General features: G+C 41.5%; 1 protein-coding gene across 1 annotated transcript in view; it reads right to left on the reverse strand.

Annotated features, from left to right (window-relative positions):
- Positions 1 to 19739, reverse strand: part of LOC126150417 (PDF receptor-like) — a 435326-nt gene that overhangs the window by 214271 nt on the left and 201316 nt on the right. Inside the window, exon 3 of the mRNA XM_049915876.1 lies at positions 1561 to 1712. Coding sequence (XP_049771833.1) covers positions 1561 to 1712 — 152 coding nt within the window. The remainder of the gene's footprint in view (positions 1 to 1560; positions 1713 to 19739) is intronic.

Genomic DNA, 19739 nt, shown 5'->3' on the forward strand with positions numbered 1-19739 from the left:
CTGGCTGCCCGAATTCTATTTTCTTCAGGCGGGAGTAGTCCACTGGCGGCGTCTGTGTCCGGATGTACTTGACTGCTTCCTCAGTCATGTATTTCCAGTCCTCGTCCGTGAAGATCGGGTGCTTGTTTATGAGCTCCAGATCTCCCCACGCCTGACGATGTCCCTCCCGCGCAGCTTCTGGTTCAAGGGTTCGCACCCCCAGTGGAAAGAATAAGGTTTGTGAGGAAGGGGAGGGATGTTATCTACCGTGAAAGGGTAAGGATGATCATCATGTGTGTAGCTACCGTCTCGCAGGGAATCTGCGATCCTGGTGGGCACCTCCCGCACACAGTTCTTTATGGGGAGGGGGAGGCACTCGAACGGCTGGTCTTCTTCTCCTCCCTCGGTCTCCATCGGCACTTTCTGTGTCGTCTGCGTTTCCGCAGAGACAGGAGTGACGACTGCTTCCGAAGGGGCCGTCTCCTTGTTGTCGGTGGTCTTCCCCGACTGTATGACCACCTCCCTAGCAACCTGCGTTGCCGCGTCGGCCAGGGAGACGGTCGTTTGTGTTGCCGCGTCTACCCCCGTACAGGTGAGGGTCGGTGCCACGGCCGTCTACGTGCAGGAGGCGAGGTACAAGGTGTACCTTAGTTGAGTGACCTCCTGCCACGTCTCTTCCAGTTCCGCTCTCAGGGCCGCTCTCTCCTCCGCCATGGCGGATTTGAGCGCGGTGATTGCTTCCTCGTTGGCTTCCCGCAGTGCTCGGCGGAATGCGTCCACGTCGTCTTGGTGGCGCAGCCCGCTTCCCCTACTAAGGCAGGGGGGCGGGGTGACCACCATTTCTTCTTCTTGGACCACTTCTTCGTGCGTGGTGGCCAACTTCCGCTGCTTCCACGTCTTCAGGTAACTGCAGCTGCGCGCGTTTGCGGCATGCGAGCCACCGCAGTTTACGCACAGCGCTGCAGTACCCCTTGGTTTTGTGCAGTTGCGTGTGTCGTGCGGTTTCCCGCACTTAACACACGCAACCACACCGTCGCATTCTTTGGCTATCTTTCCATGCTTTTGACACTTATAGCACTGCAGTTGTGCCACAGGCTTCCGCTTCTTCTTCTTGTTGCCGCAATCGTTGCTCCCGACTGCGCTTAGCAGGAGATCCACAGCAGCAGCAATCTTGCCTCTTGCTCCATTCCTACTTCTCGCCATGGCGTTGGGCTAGTGCTGTTGGCGTGCGCGAGCGACGGTAACGGTGTGAGCCGCAGCGAGTCGAGCAGCGGAGTGCGCGTGCGTCGCGTGAAGAACCGCTTCGCAGCGCGCACTCAGCGCCCCCTTGGGATCGCTAGTCAACAAACGATGGCGAGTGGCGGGAATTGAAATTAACGCTGCAAGCGACATTAAGAGGCAAAGGTATCGAACAGTGAAGAACACAGTTCAGTAAGTTGTCTTCCTCTTGGAGCTCCAAATCACCGTTAAGACTACAGTCCAAAGTGGCAGATCTTGGATATTTGAGAATACCAGCAACACGTGCCATCCTCTTCACGATACTTACAGCCTCTGGTATGATAGCGGTTCCCTGAGTCCTACCTTTGCAGCGGCCTCAGAGCCGGCGTAGAGCCTCCGCATGAGCTGCAGGGTCTCCGGCAGGTAGCAGGGCGTGTAGTTGGTCCAGCCCTGAGGGGACGAAGGGTCGCGGCCCTCCCACCGCCCTTCCAGCGAGCACCGCCGCACGGCGAACTCTGCAACGAAAACATTACACACGGTGATTACTGCAAAAGAGTGAAACACACTACACGCCATTAAAATTCCTTCACCAAGAGAACTGCAGATGATAAACGGGTATTCATTGGACAAATATACTAGAACTGACATGTGATTACATATTCACGCAATTTGTTGCATAGATCCTGAGAAATCAGTACCCAGAACAACCACGAGTGGTCGTAATAACGCTTGGACATTGAGTCAAACAGAGCTTGGATGGCGTGTGCAGGTACAGCTGCCCATGCAGCTTCAACGCGATATCACAGTTCATGAAGACTAGTGACTGGCGTATTGCGACGAGCCAGTTGCTCGGCCACCATTGACCAGACGTTTTCAATTGGTGAGAGATCAGTATGTGCTGGCCAGGGCAGCAGTCGAACATTTTCTGTATCCAGAGAGGCCCGTACAGGACCTGCAACATGCGGTCGTGCATCATCCTGCTGAAATGTAGGGTTTTGCAGGGATCGAATGATGGGTAGAGCCACGGGTCACAACACATCTTAAATGTAACGTCCATTGTTGAAAGTGCCGTCAATCCGAACAAGAGGTGACCGGGACGTGTAACCAATAGCACCCCATACCATCACGCCGGGTGATACGCCAGTATGGCAATGACGAATAAACGCTTCCAATGTGCGTTCTCCGCGATGTCCTCAAACACGGATGCGACCATCATGATGCCGTAAACAGAACCTGGATTCATCCGAAAAAATGACGTTTTGCCATTCGTGCACCCAGGTTCGTAGTTAAGAGCACCATCTCAGGCGCTCCTGTCTGTGATACAGCGTCAAGGGAAACCGCAGCCATGGTCTCCGAGCTGATAGTCCATGCTGCTGCAAACGTCGTCGAACTGTTCGTGCACATGGTTGTTGTCTTTCAAACGTCCCCATCTGTTGACTCAGGGATCGAGACGTGGCTGCACGATCCGTTACAGCCATGCGGTTAAGATGCCTCTCATTTCGACTGCTAGTGATACGAGGCCGTTGGGATCCAGCACGGCGTTCCGTATTATACTCCTGAAGCCACCGATTCCAAATTCTGCTAACAGTCATTGGATGTCGACCAACACGAGCAGTAATGTCGCGATACTATAAACTGAAATCGCGATAGGCTACAATCCGACCTTTATCAAAGTCGGAAACGTGATGGTACGCATTTCTTCTCCTTACAAGAGTTATCACAACAACGTTTCACCAGGCAACGCTGGTGAACTGCTGTTTGTGTATGAGAAATCGGTTGGAAACTTTCCTCATGTCAGCACGTTGTAGGTGTCGCCACCGGAACGAAGCTTGTATGAATGCTCTGAAAAGCTAATCATTTGCATATCACAGCAGCTTCTTCCTATCGGTTAAATTTCGTGTCTGTAGCACGTCATGTTCGTGGTGTAGCAATTTTAATGGCCAGTAGTGTTACTCACCGCACAAAATTTTTGTGACACCCGTAAAAGAGCACACTAGCTGCTTTGGAGAGCTGTCGATGAAGCATTATTTGCACCAGGAGGTCATGCGAGCAGTGCAAATGCTGACAGTGAAGGAGGATAGTGTACGTGACAGTGGGTGGTGCAGAATCAGAACAGCGGGATGAGTAGGTGTGGAGACGTCACAGAAAGACAGAAAGGACCTATCGTCTGTCGAAGACTCCATGACCACATCGTGACTGAAGCTGACCAATTTGTTGGCGAATCAACGCAAACAGTCCATTTCGTTTATAAGGCTGCTGCAGTGTAGCACACCGTAAGAACAGTGTTCGCAATAGGAATCTAACAAACAGTGACGGAACTTGAGTGTCACCTTTTGTGAATGAGAAACGGTTTCCAACCAGATACGAATTGCTAACCGCTGTTAGTGCTTACGAGTCCATCTTAACCAGTCTTCATCCGTTTGGAATTCAGTGAGGTTCTCCTTCATTGATTCTGCAACTTTTCCACTATTACTGCTAGAAGGGTTCCGGACTTGGCTAATTTTAGCTTCTTTTTTTCATAATCTGGGACGTGATGACTGAATTCATCAGTCAACATTTGCAGATGACGCATGATGTTTGCCCTAATCGTGTGCTTTTACCGGGAACGCAGAATAATTGCTCCAGTAATTCCTTAATTTTTTTTTCACCTAGAACAACTCCCTTCTGAGTTCGCATGTTCTTCACAGAATCTTACTTTCCGACAGCCAACAAAGTTCTGCGCGCAAGACAAATGTCCCACACTCGGAGTACATTTCAGTTCACAGTTTTCTTTTTAAAAGAGAGGTGTATTTAAAGCTCGGCTTCTGACAACATTTACCTCATTTGTGGCCAACTGCAGTGTATTTTTAAGGCATTCAGGGAGAGTCTTGGAAGCTAACGCCTGGCAGCGTAAGATATAATGAGTTGTTAAAGGCGAAGAATTCTTCTACTTTATTAACGTTGGTAGACCGAACCGTGATCCTGAAATAGCTGGTGTACCATCCATATAGATATCGACGAGCTCTTCCCACGTAATGTTATGCTTCTGATATTATTCTCTTATTATTTTCATGACGTGCATTCCTTTTGATGTCGTTTCCAGTTCGTGCGAAATCAATAATTCTTCTCGGACTGTGCTGTCGCCGTCTAAAATGCGAATCAACACGAGTGACAGTCAACAATTAGAAATGTCATTTGTCTCACTGACAATTTTTCATTTGTTGAAACGAGTTTTTCCTCGAAGTCGTTTCACATGTTTTTGTCCTAATCCTAAAATTTATTCGACACTTTTGATCAAACGAGGTGTGGCGAGTGCTTCGCCTATTGAGTGATGCTTCTCCTACTGTGCTATCAATTACGATATCTCAAACAGCACTACTAATGTTTGCTCCGATGTCAGAAATCTTATACCACTGTTCTAGTTTCGTTTTATTCAGAATCTCTGATTTTCCTTCAAAGAATTCTGATGTTTGGTGACAGAAATTCGGATGAACAGCTGGTAAGTGACGTTTTAATTTTAATGGCTTCAAGGAGTTGTTCGTGAGAATGGTTGTGCATATAACCCACTGTGGTTTCATTTGCCCACTACCTTCTATCGAAATAAATCTGAATTTGGTGTAACTACAGTCGTATTTCCTCTTGGGCGCTATTTTCGGAAAACAAAACTGACATGCAACCGAATATAGACATAACAAGCAAAAGCGTGAATTAATATAGTTTTATAATAGAGTAAATAATTAATACTACACTATCTGTCTATAACAGGCTATGTCCTGACTGACTGACTGACCATCGCCCCGCCCAAACCACCAAAGAAAGAAACTTGAAATTTGGAGAAGCTGTAAATTTTGTACTGTAGGCGTCATCTACGAAGGGACTATTCGAAATCCCAAACATAAGGGATTGAAATAGGGTATGAAGAGTTTAAAAAAAAATCTCGCTATTGAGGCAATTTTGAAGGTAGACCTACGAAAATTGATATTTGGTTTCCCGGTCAGAAATAAAAAAATATGTATTTCAGCATTTTTGGAAATTAAACTACAAAGAATTCTCTCTCTCTCTCTCTCTCTCTCTCTCTATATATATATATATATATATATATATATATATATATATATATATATATATATATATATATATATATAAGAAGGAATTTTATGGCTGCATCATATCTATATTTCAGTGTTTCTGGACATTCAAACCCCATAGGGTATTAAAAATTTTAAGAAAATATCGCGTTACATCGAAAAAATTTTAAAGGTAAATCTATGAATAGATATAAGAAATAATTGTTAGGGGTAGAAAATTGCTATGAAATATTTCCACAAGAACGCAAAAGGCATCATTAACAAAAACTTTGGACTCCAGCTACCAGATTCGCTTTTCATTCAGAAGTACACTCGGAAAAGACCATTCTTATGCGGCCTTAATTAGTGTGAAACACGTAGAAAGTATTGCAATTTGTGAACAACACGAAAATTCGATTAAATAAAAACAAAAAAAAATTATCCATACAGGTGTGCGTGAGCGCAGCAGCGGGCGCTAAGCTAATAAATGAAGATCTTTACTGTCTCTGGTTTTATTTGCTTATCGCTGCGTAATGTGCTGTTTCTTTAATGTAGTTAACGAAATATACCTGACTGGTCCAAACTTTTTCTAATACATGGTTACGTAGGTATACTCACGCCTATATTCCCCTTCGTAATAACCGGTTTTAATTTAAAAAGTTTAAGGCGGAAAAATGTGTAATTACCTCTTTTACGTAATTCATTATTGATGAGAATATTGAGGAATAACGGCCAGGTAAACTACTGACGCCGTCGAACCACTAAGCTGACAAGCGGAATCGGTGATACCTCCGAGCAAGACTGGTACGACCCACACTGATTGGCTGTGACGTCGATCAGTTGCCCTCCACCCGACCACCCACGCAAGACAGACTCACCGCTCACGACACTGCACTGCCCGCGTAGCAAAGGCTTAATGATTTAAAACTAATGAAAATTTAAAATTTTTAATGTTACACGGACCACATTTTAGCTCTCGAGTACCACAGGCGGTTCTTGGACCATTGGTAGTGAACCATTGCTTTACAGGTATCAGCTGAAAAAGACGTGTTTCGTGAATGACTGTTCATGACAGGACACACGAGATCAATACAGATAGCTGGGAAATCTTAAGATCACACTATCGTCTGTCATTGCTGATAAAAGTCAGATCAAATGATTTGTTTCGATATTGGAGTCTGGGCTTACATTTATCGTCATGGCTTTTAGTGATATGATACATAGTCCATTGCGACCTGTTGCATAGCGATGCTTAATCACATTGATAGTGTGTAGACAAAAGTAGCTTCAAGATGTTAACGGAGCTGTAGAGTAATTACTGGAGCACAGCCGAAAAGTCAGTCTGTATTAAAAGCATTTATCGACATTATAGTGATTCTTAGGAACGAAAATTGACTGTATATAAATGCTACATCATTGATGCATGAACTGAAGCTACTGCATTCATAAGTAAACATCCAAATCACACTGAGACATTATTGATAACAATAAAATAACAGAACGTTTCAAGTAATTTTAAGGTCTTGGCTGGCGAAAGAAAGTACAGTTGTATCAAAGATGCATAAAATTAAGTGAATGCGTTTAATCTTTTGCGGAATAAATCAGGAGATATGTGAAGAGTCAGAATTTGACACATACGAAATTAAAGTTCTACAGTTCTACACTGCTGTGCCATTACCACTGTATGGAAGTGAACCGTGGGTGGGGAACAAAAAGCAAGCAATGCATATTCGTCCTATGGATGTCAGGTTTATAAGACGTGTGAGTGGGTCTGAAAGGAGAGACACTGTTAAAAATATTGTTATGAAAACCTAACCAATCTACAGAAGCGAAAAAAAATTTAGAAGAAAAAAAGTGATAGTGGTATGTATATCTGCAAAAAATCGATCCTGGTACATTACCGATGGAATTACGGAAATACGTACAAAAAACCGAACGTGAGCCGAAAGGACGGAAGAAAAATTGGAAGATATGAAAAGCATAACCATATTAAAACAGGAAGTGAACAAGAGGATGACGCAGTGTCATTATCAGAGGCAAATCTCAACTTGTAAAAGGTATGGAAACATCAAGCAGTTCGCACGGACGAGTTTAGGGTAAAGCTAGAAACTAACTCAACAAGTCTAACTCATGATGGTCGAAGTAGAGAGGATATAGAAATTGGCCTGGTGATGGCAAGAAAAGCGTTTCTGAAGAAGAAAAATTTGTTAACATTCAGTATTGATTTAAGCTTCGGTAAGTCTTTCTGAGAGTATTTGTATGGAATGTAGTAACCGTGAATGGATGTGAAAAATGAACGAAAAGGAGCTTTCTCAATTTTGTGCTACAGAAGAATGCTGAAGATTAGATGAGTAGATCACGTGACTAATGAGACGGTACTGAATAGAATGGGGAGAAGATGAATCTGTGGCACAACGTGACTAGAAGAAGAGATCAGTTGGTAGGACACGTTCTGAGGCATCAATGGATCACCAGTTTGGTACTGGAGGGAAGCGTGGATGGTAAAAATCGTAGAGGTAGATCAGGAAACGAATACAATAAGCAAATTCAGAAGGATGTAGGTTGCAGTACTTACTCGAAGATGAAGAGGCTTGCACAGGATAGAGCAGCATAGAGAGCTGCATCAAACCAGTCTTTGGACTGAAGACACAACAATAATAACAACAGGTTTGGATTCAAAGCCAGCTCATATAGAATTAGGTTAGAGTGTTTTAACTACTGCATCCCTCGTTCCGTGTAGTCCTGCTAAAAATCGAACACATTGTTGTAGTGACACGCTACCGGAAATCGGTGGCCGTTGGTCTTACAAAACCGTATTAAATAATTTCAAGGAGTAGTATTTAAAGGCGACTGCTTCACAGTTCTACTAGTACTTGCGTGAGTCATCCATAGTGAGCGTACAGACAGTCATTTACCCACCCGGAAAAAAAATACAACACCGAATGGAAGATGTTTGTTGGAAGTGAGCTGCCCTGCGCATTGGCTTACAATTGTTAATTCAGTTGAGGGTCTTGAGACTTAGACGGCCGCTGCGACCGAGCGGTTCTAGGCCCTTCAGTGCGGATCCACGTGGCTGCTACGGTCGCAGGTTCCAATCCTGCCTTGTGCATGGATATGTGTGATGTCCTTAGGTTACTTAGTAGTTCTAAGTCTAGGGGACTGGAGAACTTAGATATTAAGTCCCATAGCACTTAGAGCCATTTGAACCATCATGAGACTTAGAATGCTGTACTCGGCCTGTCGGCTCCCGTAATCTGCTAGTACTATAGACCATTTTAATAGGTAAATTCTATTAGTCTTTCCAGCAAGCTAATGGTCTTAGATTTGAGCCCAATGTTAAAGATGCTTGGCCTTCTTCAATGGCTGTGCGAGAAAAATGCGAAAATACCAGCTTGAATGTCAAGTTTCTGATATCTACCTAAATGAGTGAACATTTCGATTTTATATTGGAAAAATTAAATATTTGAGAGCAGAATCTGACTATATCCTGCTCTCATAACTACACCACAGTATTTAAAAGATGATAATAATAAAAACGGTCAGATGCAATTTACAGTATATAGGGATAAAAACCTAGGTGGGGAAGCAAGAATTAAGATGATCGAGTAACATTACCAATACATTGGTATCCCGTTGGACGAATTATTAATTTACAATTCTTACTGGTTCACTGTTTAAGTAATGCAGGTACACCGTATGTTGGCGGCTATTGTGTGTAGCATGAGCCATCAAAATACATTCCGAATGACACAATACTGACCACTGCGGTATCAAAAATGCTGTACAAACAGCTCTACGAATGGAATTCTAGAAAATTTTCTCGCGGGCCTTTTACGAGGGAACGTCTACACGCTACCCTTAATACAGTAAATTTTGTTGCCAGGTAAGAAGCTGGACGACCAATGGCATCAATTTGTTTGCTGCCTTTGTATATTTCTTTTTTTAATAAAGTTACAATTGCTGATGCTTTATCACTTACCAGCCGCCGGTTTGAGGAGGACGTAACAGTATTAAGCACGCTTCTTATCCATTATTTGATAAGCAGTATGTTGAAAAGATTAACGGTGTCGCCAAGGCCTTCTTCCAAACCTGGTCGCAAATAATTTAGTCATGGATTATCAAGAGAAAGTGCTCTTCTCTGCAATTTTAAAATCGACGGAGCTCTGCAAACACGTCGGCGACATATAAATGGTCTGGATCTACCAAGATTAACTGGGGACTCCATTCCCGAAAAGACGTATGGAAATCTTTTTAAATGAGTCGAGTGAAGACGGATCGGTATGAGGCCACCAAATGTATCGTTACTCAACCCACACCGATTAAACCTGCATGTGTACAGTTACCATTATCTGTCTCTTAAACCTTCTGTTCACACGATCCATGTAGTGACGACGAGTTGTACATTTTAAGATAGTATTCAGATTAATTATATATAAAAAAATGTCTCTAAAACGATTTTAAAACTTTGAATATTCTTGAAGATTTATTGATATCTCTAACAACCTAGTTTTTGTGTCACGCTCTTAGCAAATAAATCACATTTGTTATCTAGGCTGAATGTCATTTCATTAGTTATGTGGAACACATCCAATACGATTTCGATTTCTTACCAAACTCGCTGCAACATGTCAGGCGTAACTTGTTCAATTGGTGCTCTAAGTTCTGCTAGAGTAGCCGGTAAGGGGGGGTACAAATTTGGTGTCCCTGATGAATTTCCCCAAGAAAAAAAATCAAGAGTTGCCAGGTCCGGTGAACGTGAGGAGCTTGAAATCAGCGCACCTTCAGCATTCCTGGACATCAGTGCCGGACGTCGGGGAGTCAGCAAGGCGGTTCGCCATCTGTGATGGAGCATACACTGAGTTCAGTCTCAGCCTCGTCATTCAGCAGAATTTAAAGATTTTGCAGCATACTTAACAACACTCTACCGGTGATTTGTTTCACGAGAGAAAAAAAACGGGGCCGTAAACTTTGCTCTCGCTCTTTGTTTAAGAGGCGTTAACTTTAGGGCTATCACAAACTGAACAAATCCTATAGTTGTGTTTACTAACTTCACCACTTAAATGTAAAGCCCAGTCACCACCTCTAATGAAATTTTTGTTTTAATCCCATCAATGTGAAATTACCCAGAGATATTCTAAGAAGAATGAGGTGGACTATCAGCCACCCTTTTAATATTTACACCGGTGTCATTCTTAGCAAATGGAAATATAAAGCAAACAACAGAATTTAGATACCGAGTGAGGAATATCTGAATGTACTTTTGTTTGCTGGTGACATCGTTATTATTCAAAAGAATGAAGATGGCCTCCAAAGATCAGTATACAAGTTGAGCGAAATTTGCAAGTAGTGCAATTTTAAAATTTCTAGTAACAAAACAAAAATAATGGCATTCCGAGGAAAATTCGGAACAGGCAGCAGCCTAATCCTTGAAAGGAAGATGATGTAATGATGATTATAATGCTGATGTTAGCCTACTGAGGATGTCTTGTGGCTTACAAGAGCAGTTAAGCCACTAAGAAATGGCAGACATTCTTGGATGATCTTCACGGCAACCGGTACGATAATTACGGTTTGCTGTTATCGCATACCTAGATTCTTCAAACTAAAACACACAGCGAGCGCCCACGAAACCACTGAAGGCAACCTTCCTTGCCACAGATACTCATAGCGCTGCAGTGTGATTCATATTAGTGTACCACGTGACTCCAATCTTGATCTGTTTTCCTACAAAATTACGCCAAGACTACACCTCAAAGCGGTATTACATGTTTCTATGAAACGTCAAAATTGTAACGTCCTTGCAGAAACACCCTGTGCAAGATATAAGATTAACAGAGCTCTGCACGCCGAAACGCTAGACACACAACGGATGAGGAATTTAAAGGCCAGTGTCCATGACGGCGTCACTTCTGCCACCTGTCACAGCGATCATTAACATGGATGTCAACGAAAATTCCGGCCGGTGTGGAAACGTTAAATAGGCTGAGGCAGCTACAACTGGCCACTTAAATAAATCCAGAGCAATAGAATACACTATCTGAAGTATCCGAACACCTACTAGTGAACGTTATTATGCCGGTATCCACCCTTCGACTTTTTGACGGTTTTAACTGAGCTGCGTTACTTTCAATAATGTGTTTGACTATTTGTGAGCGAATGACAGGCCATTCATCCAAGGAACTGGAGCGAAGTCAACGTGTTAACTCATGTTCCATTGGGTTAAGGATGGTACTACGGGCAGGCCAGTGCATTTACGAAATGTTTTTACTAACGAAACTTTGACTCACATATGCTGCTCTATGACACAGTACACTGTCATGCTGATACATCACCTCTACAGTGGTCACTTAGGTTGTATGCAGTACTTAATCCTGTAAGATGTTTTCATTCCCTTCAACGTTTAATGCTGTCTTAAGCACAAGAATGACTGTTGTTGTTGTGATCTTAAGTACAAACACGGTTTTGATGCAGCTCTCCATTCTACTGTAGCCTATGCAAGCCTCTTCATCTTCGTATATCTACTGAGCTACTGCAACCTACAACATCATCATCACCTCTCTGTATCCCTCTACTATCCTGTCCCCCTTCCACCTCCACCACTGCCCTCCAGTACTTAACTGGTGATCTCTTGATGTCTCAGAATGTGTCCTGTTGACCCATCCCTTCATTAATCTAGTTGTCCCTGAAATTTCTTCCCCCCCCCCCCCCAGTTCCATTCAGAACCTCCTCATTAGTTATGTGATCTACCCGTTTAATTTTCAGCACTTTTCTGCAGCATCACATTCGGAAACTTCTATTCTCTTCATGTCTATACTATTTATCGTCTAAATTCCGCTTTCATACAGGGCTACGTTGCTGTTGTTGTGGTCTTCAGTCCTGAGACTGGTTTGATGCAGCTCTCCATGCTACCCTATCCTATGCTAGCTTCATCTCCCAGTACTTACTGCAACCCACATCCTTCTGAATCTGCTTAGTGTATTCACCTCTTGGTCTCCCTCTACGATTTTTACCCTCCACGCTGCCCTCCAATGCTAAATTTGTGATCCCTTGATGCCTCAGAACTTGTCCTACCAACCGGTCCCTTCTTTTTGTCAAGTTGTGCCACATAATCCTCTTCTCCCCAATTCTATTCAATACTTCATCATTAGTTATGTGATCTACCCATTCTTCTGTCGCACCACATTTCGAAAGCTTCTATTCTCTTCTTGTCCAAACTATTTATCGTCCATGTTTCACTACCATACATGGCTACACTCCATACAAATACTTTCAGAAACGACTTCCCGACACTTAAATCTATACTCGATGTTAACAAATTTCTCTTCTTCAGAAACGCTTTCCTTGCCATTGCCAGTCTACATTTTATATTCTCTCTACTTCGACCATCTTCAGTTATTTTGCTCCCCAAATAGCAAAACTCCTTTACTACTTTAAGTGTCTCATTTCCTAATCTAATTCCCTCAGCATCACCCGAATTAATTCGACTACGTTCCATTATCCTCGTTTTGCTTTTGTTGATGTTCATCTTATATCCTCGTTTCAAGACACTGTCCATTCCGTTGAACTGCTCTTCCAAGTCCTTTGCTGTCTCTGATAGTATTACAATGTCATCGTAGAACCTCAAGGTTTTTATTTCTTCTCCATGGATTTTAATACCTACTCCGAATTTTTATTTTGTTTCCTTTACTGCTTGCTCAATGTACAGATTGAATAACATCGGGGAGAGGCCACAACCTTGTCTCACTCCCTTCCGAACCACTGCTTCCCTTTCATGCCACTCGACTCTTATAACTGCCATCTGGTTTCTGTACAAATTGTAAATAGCCTTTCGCTCCCTGTATTTTACCCCTACCACCTTTAGATTTTGGAAGAGAGTATTCCAGTCAACATTGTCAAAAGCTTTCACGAAGTCTACAAATGCTAGAAACGTAGTTTTGCCTTTCCTTTATCTTTCTTCTAAGATAAGTCGTAAGGTCAGTATTGCCTCACGTGTTCCAATATTTCTACGGAATCCAAACTGATCATCCCCGAAGTCGGCTTCTACTAGTTTTCCCATTCGCCTGTAAAGGGCTACACTCCACACAACCACCTTAAGAAAAGACTTCCTAATACGTATATTTATACTAGATGTTAACAAACCTTTGTTCTTCATAAACCCTTTTCTTGCCATTGACAGTCTACATTTTACATCGTCTCTACTTCGGCCATCATCAGTTATTTTGCTACCCAAATAGCAAAACTCATCGACTACTTTAAATGTCTCGTCTCCTAATCTAATTTCCTCACCGTCACCGGATTTAATTCGACTACATCCTACAATCCTTGTTTTGCTTTTGTTGATGCTTATCTTATATCCTCCTTTCAGGACAGTGTCAATTTCTTTCAGCTAGTCTTACCTGTCCTTTGGTGTCCCTGAAAGAATCCTTTCTTGCCTCTCGCGTCTTATAACTGACGTCTGGTTCCAATACAAGTTGTAAATAACCTTTCACTCCCTGTATTTTACCTCTCATACCAGCAAGATTTCATAAAGTGTATGCCAGTCAACTTTGTCAAAAGCTTTCTCTGAGTCTACAAATGCTATAAACGAAGCTTTACCTTTTCTTAACCATATTCTATAATAATTCGTAGGTTCCATATTGCCTCGCACGTTCCTATATATCTCCGAAATCCCAACTGATCTTCCGCTATGTCGGCTCCTACCAGTTTCTCCATTCTTCAGTACAGAATTCGAGATAGTATTACACAGCCTCACTTGTTGTTGTTGTTCCTGTTGTGATCTTCAGTCCAGAGACTGGTTTGATGCAGCTATCCAGGCTACTCCATCCTCTGCAAGTTTCTTCATCTCCCAGTACCTAGTACAACCTACATCCCTCTGTATCTGCTTAGTGTATTCATCTCTTGGTCTCCCGCTACGATTTTTACCATCCACGCTGCCCTCCAATACTAAATTGGTGATCCCTCGATGTCTCAGAACATGTCCTAACAAGCGATCCCTCCTCCTAGTCAAGTTGTGCCACAAGCTCCTCCCCAATTCTATTCAATACCTCCTCGTTAGTTAGGTGATCTACCCATATAATTTTCAGGATTCTTCTGTAGCACCACATTTCAAAAGCTTCTATTCTCTTCTTGTCAAAACTATTTATCGTCCATGTTTCACTTTCATACTTGGCTACACTCCATACAAATACTTTCAGAAACGACTTCCTGACGCTTAAATCTATATTCGATGATAACAAATTTCTCTTCTTCAGAAACGCTTTCCTTGCCATTGCCAGTCTACATTTTATATCTTCTCTACTTCGACCATGATCAGTTATTTTGCTGCCCAAATAGCAAAACTCCTTTACTACTTTAAGTGTCTCATTTCCTAATCTAATTCCCTCATCATCACCTACCTTAATTCGACTACATTCCTTTATCCTCGTTTTGTCTTTGTTAATGTTCATGACTTATTAACCTGATAATTTGGTAATTTTCACACCTGTCAACAACTGCTTACATTCTTTCTGAAGTCTGAGTGTATTCCTCCCGTCTCATACTTCCTGCACACCAGATAGAAAAGTTTCGTCCTGGCTAGCTTTCCCAAGTCTATCAGTAGTTTTGATGAAATGTTGTCTGCTACGGGGGCTTGTTTCGATTTAGTTCTTTCAGTGCTATGTCAAATTCTTTTCACGCTATCAAGGGCCCCATCTCTTCTTCATTTACGTCTTTTTTCCATTTCTATAATTAGTCTTCGAGTTAATCTCCCTCGTGTAGACTATCTGTATACTCCCTCCATTGGCTAGAATTCTCTTCTTTGCTTGGGATTGATTTTACATCAAGCTCTTGATACTCATACATCTGCTTCTTTTCTCCAGTGGCCTCTTTAATTTACCTGTAGGCGATGAGCAGTTTTCCCCTTGCAAAATATATACTTCTAAATCCTTACAGTGTCCTGCAGTCGCTCCTGTTCAACCATTTTGCACTAATTGTCATTCTCATTTTTTCGACGGTTGTATTCCCTATACCTGTTTTGTTTACTGGATCTTTATATTTTCTCCTTCCATCAGTTAAAATTTAATATCTCCTTCGTTATCGAAGGGTTTCTACTAGTCTATGTATTTTTACCTCTTTACTCCACTGCTGTCTTCAATATCTCATTTCATAAACCTACACTACTGGCCACTAAAATTGCTACACCAAGATGAAATGCAGATGATAAACGTGTATTCATTGGACAAAAATACTATACTAGAACTGACATGTGATTACATTTTCACGCAATTTGAGTGCATAGATCATGAGAAATCACTACCCGTAATAACGGCCTCGATACGCCTGGGCATTGAGTCAAACAGAACCTGGATGGCACGTACAGGTACAACTGCCCATGCAGCTTCAACACGATATCACAGTTCAACAAGAGTAGTGACTGGCGTATTGTGACGAGACAGTTGCTCGGCCACCATTGACCAGACATTTTCAATTGGTGAGAGATCTGGAGAATGTCGAAAATTTTCTGTATCCAGAGAGGCCCGTAAAGGACCTGCAACATGCGGTCGTGCATTATCCTGCTGAAATGTAGGCTTTCGCAGGGATGGAATGAAGGGTAGAGCCACGGGTCGTAACACATCTTAAATGTAACGTCCACTGTTCAAAGTGCCGTCAATGCGAACAAGTGGTGACCGAGAAGTGTAACCAATGGCACCCCATACCATCAATCCGAGTGATACGCTAGTATGGCGATGACAAATACACGCTTCCAATGTGCGTTCACCGCGATGTCATCAGACACGAAGGCGACTATCATCATGCTGTAAATGGAACCTGGATTCATCCGAAAAAATGACGTTTTATCATTCGTGCACTCAGGTTCGCCGTTGAGTACACCATCGCAGGCGCTCCTGTGTGTGATGCAACGTCAAGGGTAACCGCAGCCATGGTCTCCGACCTGATAGTCCATGCTGCTGCATACGTCGTCGAACTGTTCGTGCAGATGGTTGTTGTCATGCAAACGTCCCCATCTGTGGACTAAGGAATCGAGACGTGGCTGCACGATCCGTTACAGCCATGCGGATAACATGCCTGTCATCTCGACTGCTAGTGTTACTGAAACGTCCCCATAGAAAAATTTATCAATGACTGTGCTGATAAACCTCTTATGTTATTTGATTTTCAAACAGCTGAGCAGAACTGAACGTACTCAGACATTTCTCACTTTACTTATTCTCATCACCACTAAATTGACACACAATATTTTTAGCGCAACGCAATCTGACTTTCAATAATCCCTACAAAAGAAAGGCCATCACTAACATTAAACTATACCTTTCACAAATTACTTACCTCACAAAAATCTTCATTACTCGAACTGCTGCAATACAGCGAGAGCCATTACTGCCAGCTAAATAAAAGATTCTAACTACTTAAGTCACTAACTACTTATAGGCATAGTTAGCAAATGAAAGATTTTGATAAAGAACAAACATTTGTTTTACCTTAATAGTGTTCAAAAGTCATAATATATATAGCAGTTCATGACATCAATTATTACAAATTTACTCTTTCTGATGGACACACGTCCAGATCGTCCGCTCTCAAAATTCCGCCATCTCTCACCCAACATCCACCACTGCTGGTTGCTCACCTCCAACTGCACAACGCTATGCGCTGTTAACAGCCAACTGCCCAACGCTACAATAGCAAATTCCAACAATGCCACCCAGCCACAGACTGTACACAGCACAGTCCGTGATTTTCATACAGAGCGCTATGTGGCGGTGGCGTTACCAATATAAGAACCTACACAGCCTACTTACATATCCCCCATGCTCCCCACAAAAAATTTTACAAATTATTTTGGGCAGAGGCCAACACATAGTTTAAAATTTTTTTTCACAATTACGATAACAAAGAAATCAAATGCACACACTTATTGATCCAATGTTGGTCAAAAGCTAAAATTTTCTCACAGTCCATAAAGACAGTCCTGATCATTCACATCATTTATCACAATAAAATTGCAGTGTTTTTTCTTCTCAAAGTCTGAGCAGTAAAGGAAAATGCACACGGAAGAAGTGGATTTCCAAGCAGTCTTGAAGAAGTAGTGTTGTCCTTCCAACAGAAAGACAGTGCTGACTCTTGACATGCAAACAGGTAATGGGCCACAACAGAGCAAACCCACATCAGAGTCAGTCGAAGTTTTGAAGAATATTGGTAGGTAGGTCATCACAGAGCAGACCCACTGTAGTTCTGGTAGAGGTTATGGTATTGGTGGGCCACCAGAGGTGCAGACCCACTGCAGTCCTTGTAGAAATAATGGTATTGGTGGATCATCAAAGATGCAGACCCAATGTAGTCCTTGTAGAGACGGCCAGCAGCCATCTGTTGCGACTGTGCAGGTGCACAATCACCATCGAAGAGTCTTTCAGACAATATCGCAAGTCCATAAACCACCACTTGTGCACTCACAAATTTTCTGGAATTGTCCTTAGAACCAGCAATGCTGTTAATCAGTCCCTTGCTGAATTATTAACGCACATGCAAACACTAACAGTCCCAACTTATCATCTATTGTGCATATACTATGACCAACAGAAACAGTGTGCAGTGAAATGTGACTTAATTTGATGAACTGGTGTCTATAGAATTATAAATTTACAACATAAGAATACAATTACAAAGGTACAAAATACCTCATTAAGGAACATAATAGTACAGATAACATTTGTAATAATACAGGCTTTACAGAAGAATAGAAATAAACATGTACATCAGTGTTACAGGAATTATGACATAAGTAAATAAATAAAAGGTCAGAATAAGTGTCGAAACATCAACTTCACACGTGAGCATTAAAACAAAACAGAATAAATAATGTCTAAACGTCTTTACAAAGGAAATAACATATTGTTAATGCAAATTATATTTGAGGATAACAGTATTCCTCATCATAGTGAATGTAGCTTAGTATTAGAAAAATTCTACAACATAAATCTTATTAGCTAAACATATAAAGACAGGTAGAACACAAATACACAAGGGTAAACAAAAATATAGTGGAATAATACAAAAGGAAAGGACAGGGTTTGTTGTACTGCACTATTTTGCAAACAAAAATTTCTTTACTTCTTGGAGATCTCCCTTCATACATTATTATTCCCATAAAGTCCTATCTATACCACCTTTCTGTATTCTATTCATATTTCTTTCAAAATAATTATTTCTCATTTTACAATACTGATTTTGGCCCAAATCTTTTTCATATAACTTCTCAGTGCATTCTTTCCCTATTCTCCCTAGTCAGTTTCCTATGTAGTCTACCCCCTCTTAAGCTAAATTAAATCCACTGAGCTCAGATATATATACTAAGGGACGAGGCAATGCAGAAACACACAACAAATTAACATAAACAGCAATGAGAAAAAATGAAAATTGGCAAAGCCAGCAGCAATATATATAATCTAGCACAGCAATTGCAATATTACAACTAATATAAGGCAATGTGCAGCAAACAAGAAAAATAAATCAGTAGTAAAACTGGCTTAACAGAGTAATACAAAGTCAAATTCAGTAAAACTCTGACGCAAACAGCAGCAGCAAATGCAATAACTTATATCTAAACATGACAAAGTTCGAGCAGAAAAAATATTACTGTAAAGATATGAAATGTCTAATAACCATATCACATCTTAACACTAGAGTGATGCATCAACTTCACTTACACTACTAAAAAGTTACCAGTCACTGACAAAAATTATGTTTGCAGTTCCTGTGAAGGGATATGTCTTTTGTTGCTCCCTCGTTTTTTTGGAAGTAGATCATCAAATTATTATTTACTGGATCTGTAGGCATAAAATAATTATATTAGTACATCTATTAAATTTTATTTTAACCACTGCTGCAGTGCAGCTGGAAACTAGATATTAAACAAAATGAGCAATCTCTCAACTAGAAAGACAATAGATGTAATATGTTTCTCATCATTTCATTAGGCATTATAGTAAATATCATAGATTAAGAGCTCCACAGTGTAATCATATGTATTCAAGTTTGAGCATGTCGTATTTGCGATGCTTTCTACAAAGAAATGTCAACAGGGAGGATAAGGGCCTTTTTCTTCACCTAATGGCTTTCTTTTTTCAGACGAGTATCTCTCAGCTGGGCGCCCAAAACGCAATACGTCAAGCTCACTGACCTTTCTTAACGAAATCTTTACGACAGCAATTTCCGCTACAGTGACAGTCTCATATAAAAATTTCACAGGTCGAGAATTTGCGTTACAAATGTGTAGAAACAAAATCCTGTAAATATAACAGTGTCCAAAAAATTTTCTTCGTCATTGTAATACATTCATGCATTTACATACATTTCATAACTCTTAAAGTACGATTCTTGGTTTCCAACATCCTTTTTCACCAACCAGAGTCCCTAACCACTAGTCATTATTCCTTACTTTATTACACATATACATATTCGTTGACACTTCTTCAATATTTCATCATTATAAATATGTAG

Source organism: Schistocerca cancellata, chromosome 2 (assembly GCF_023864275.1).
Source record: "Schistocerca cancellata isolate TAMUIC-IGC-003103 chromosome 2, iqSchCanc2.1, whole genome shotgun sequence".
Lineage (NCBI taxonomy): Eukaryota > Metazoa > Arthropoda > Insecta > Orthoptera > Acrididae > Schistocerca > Schistocerca cancellata.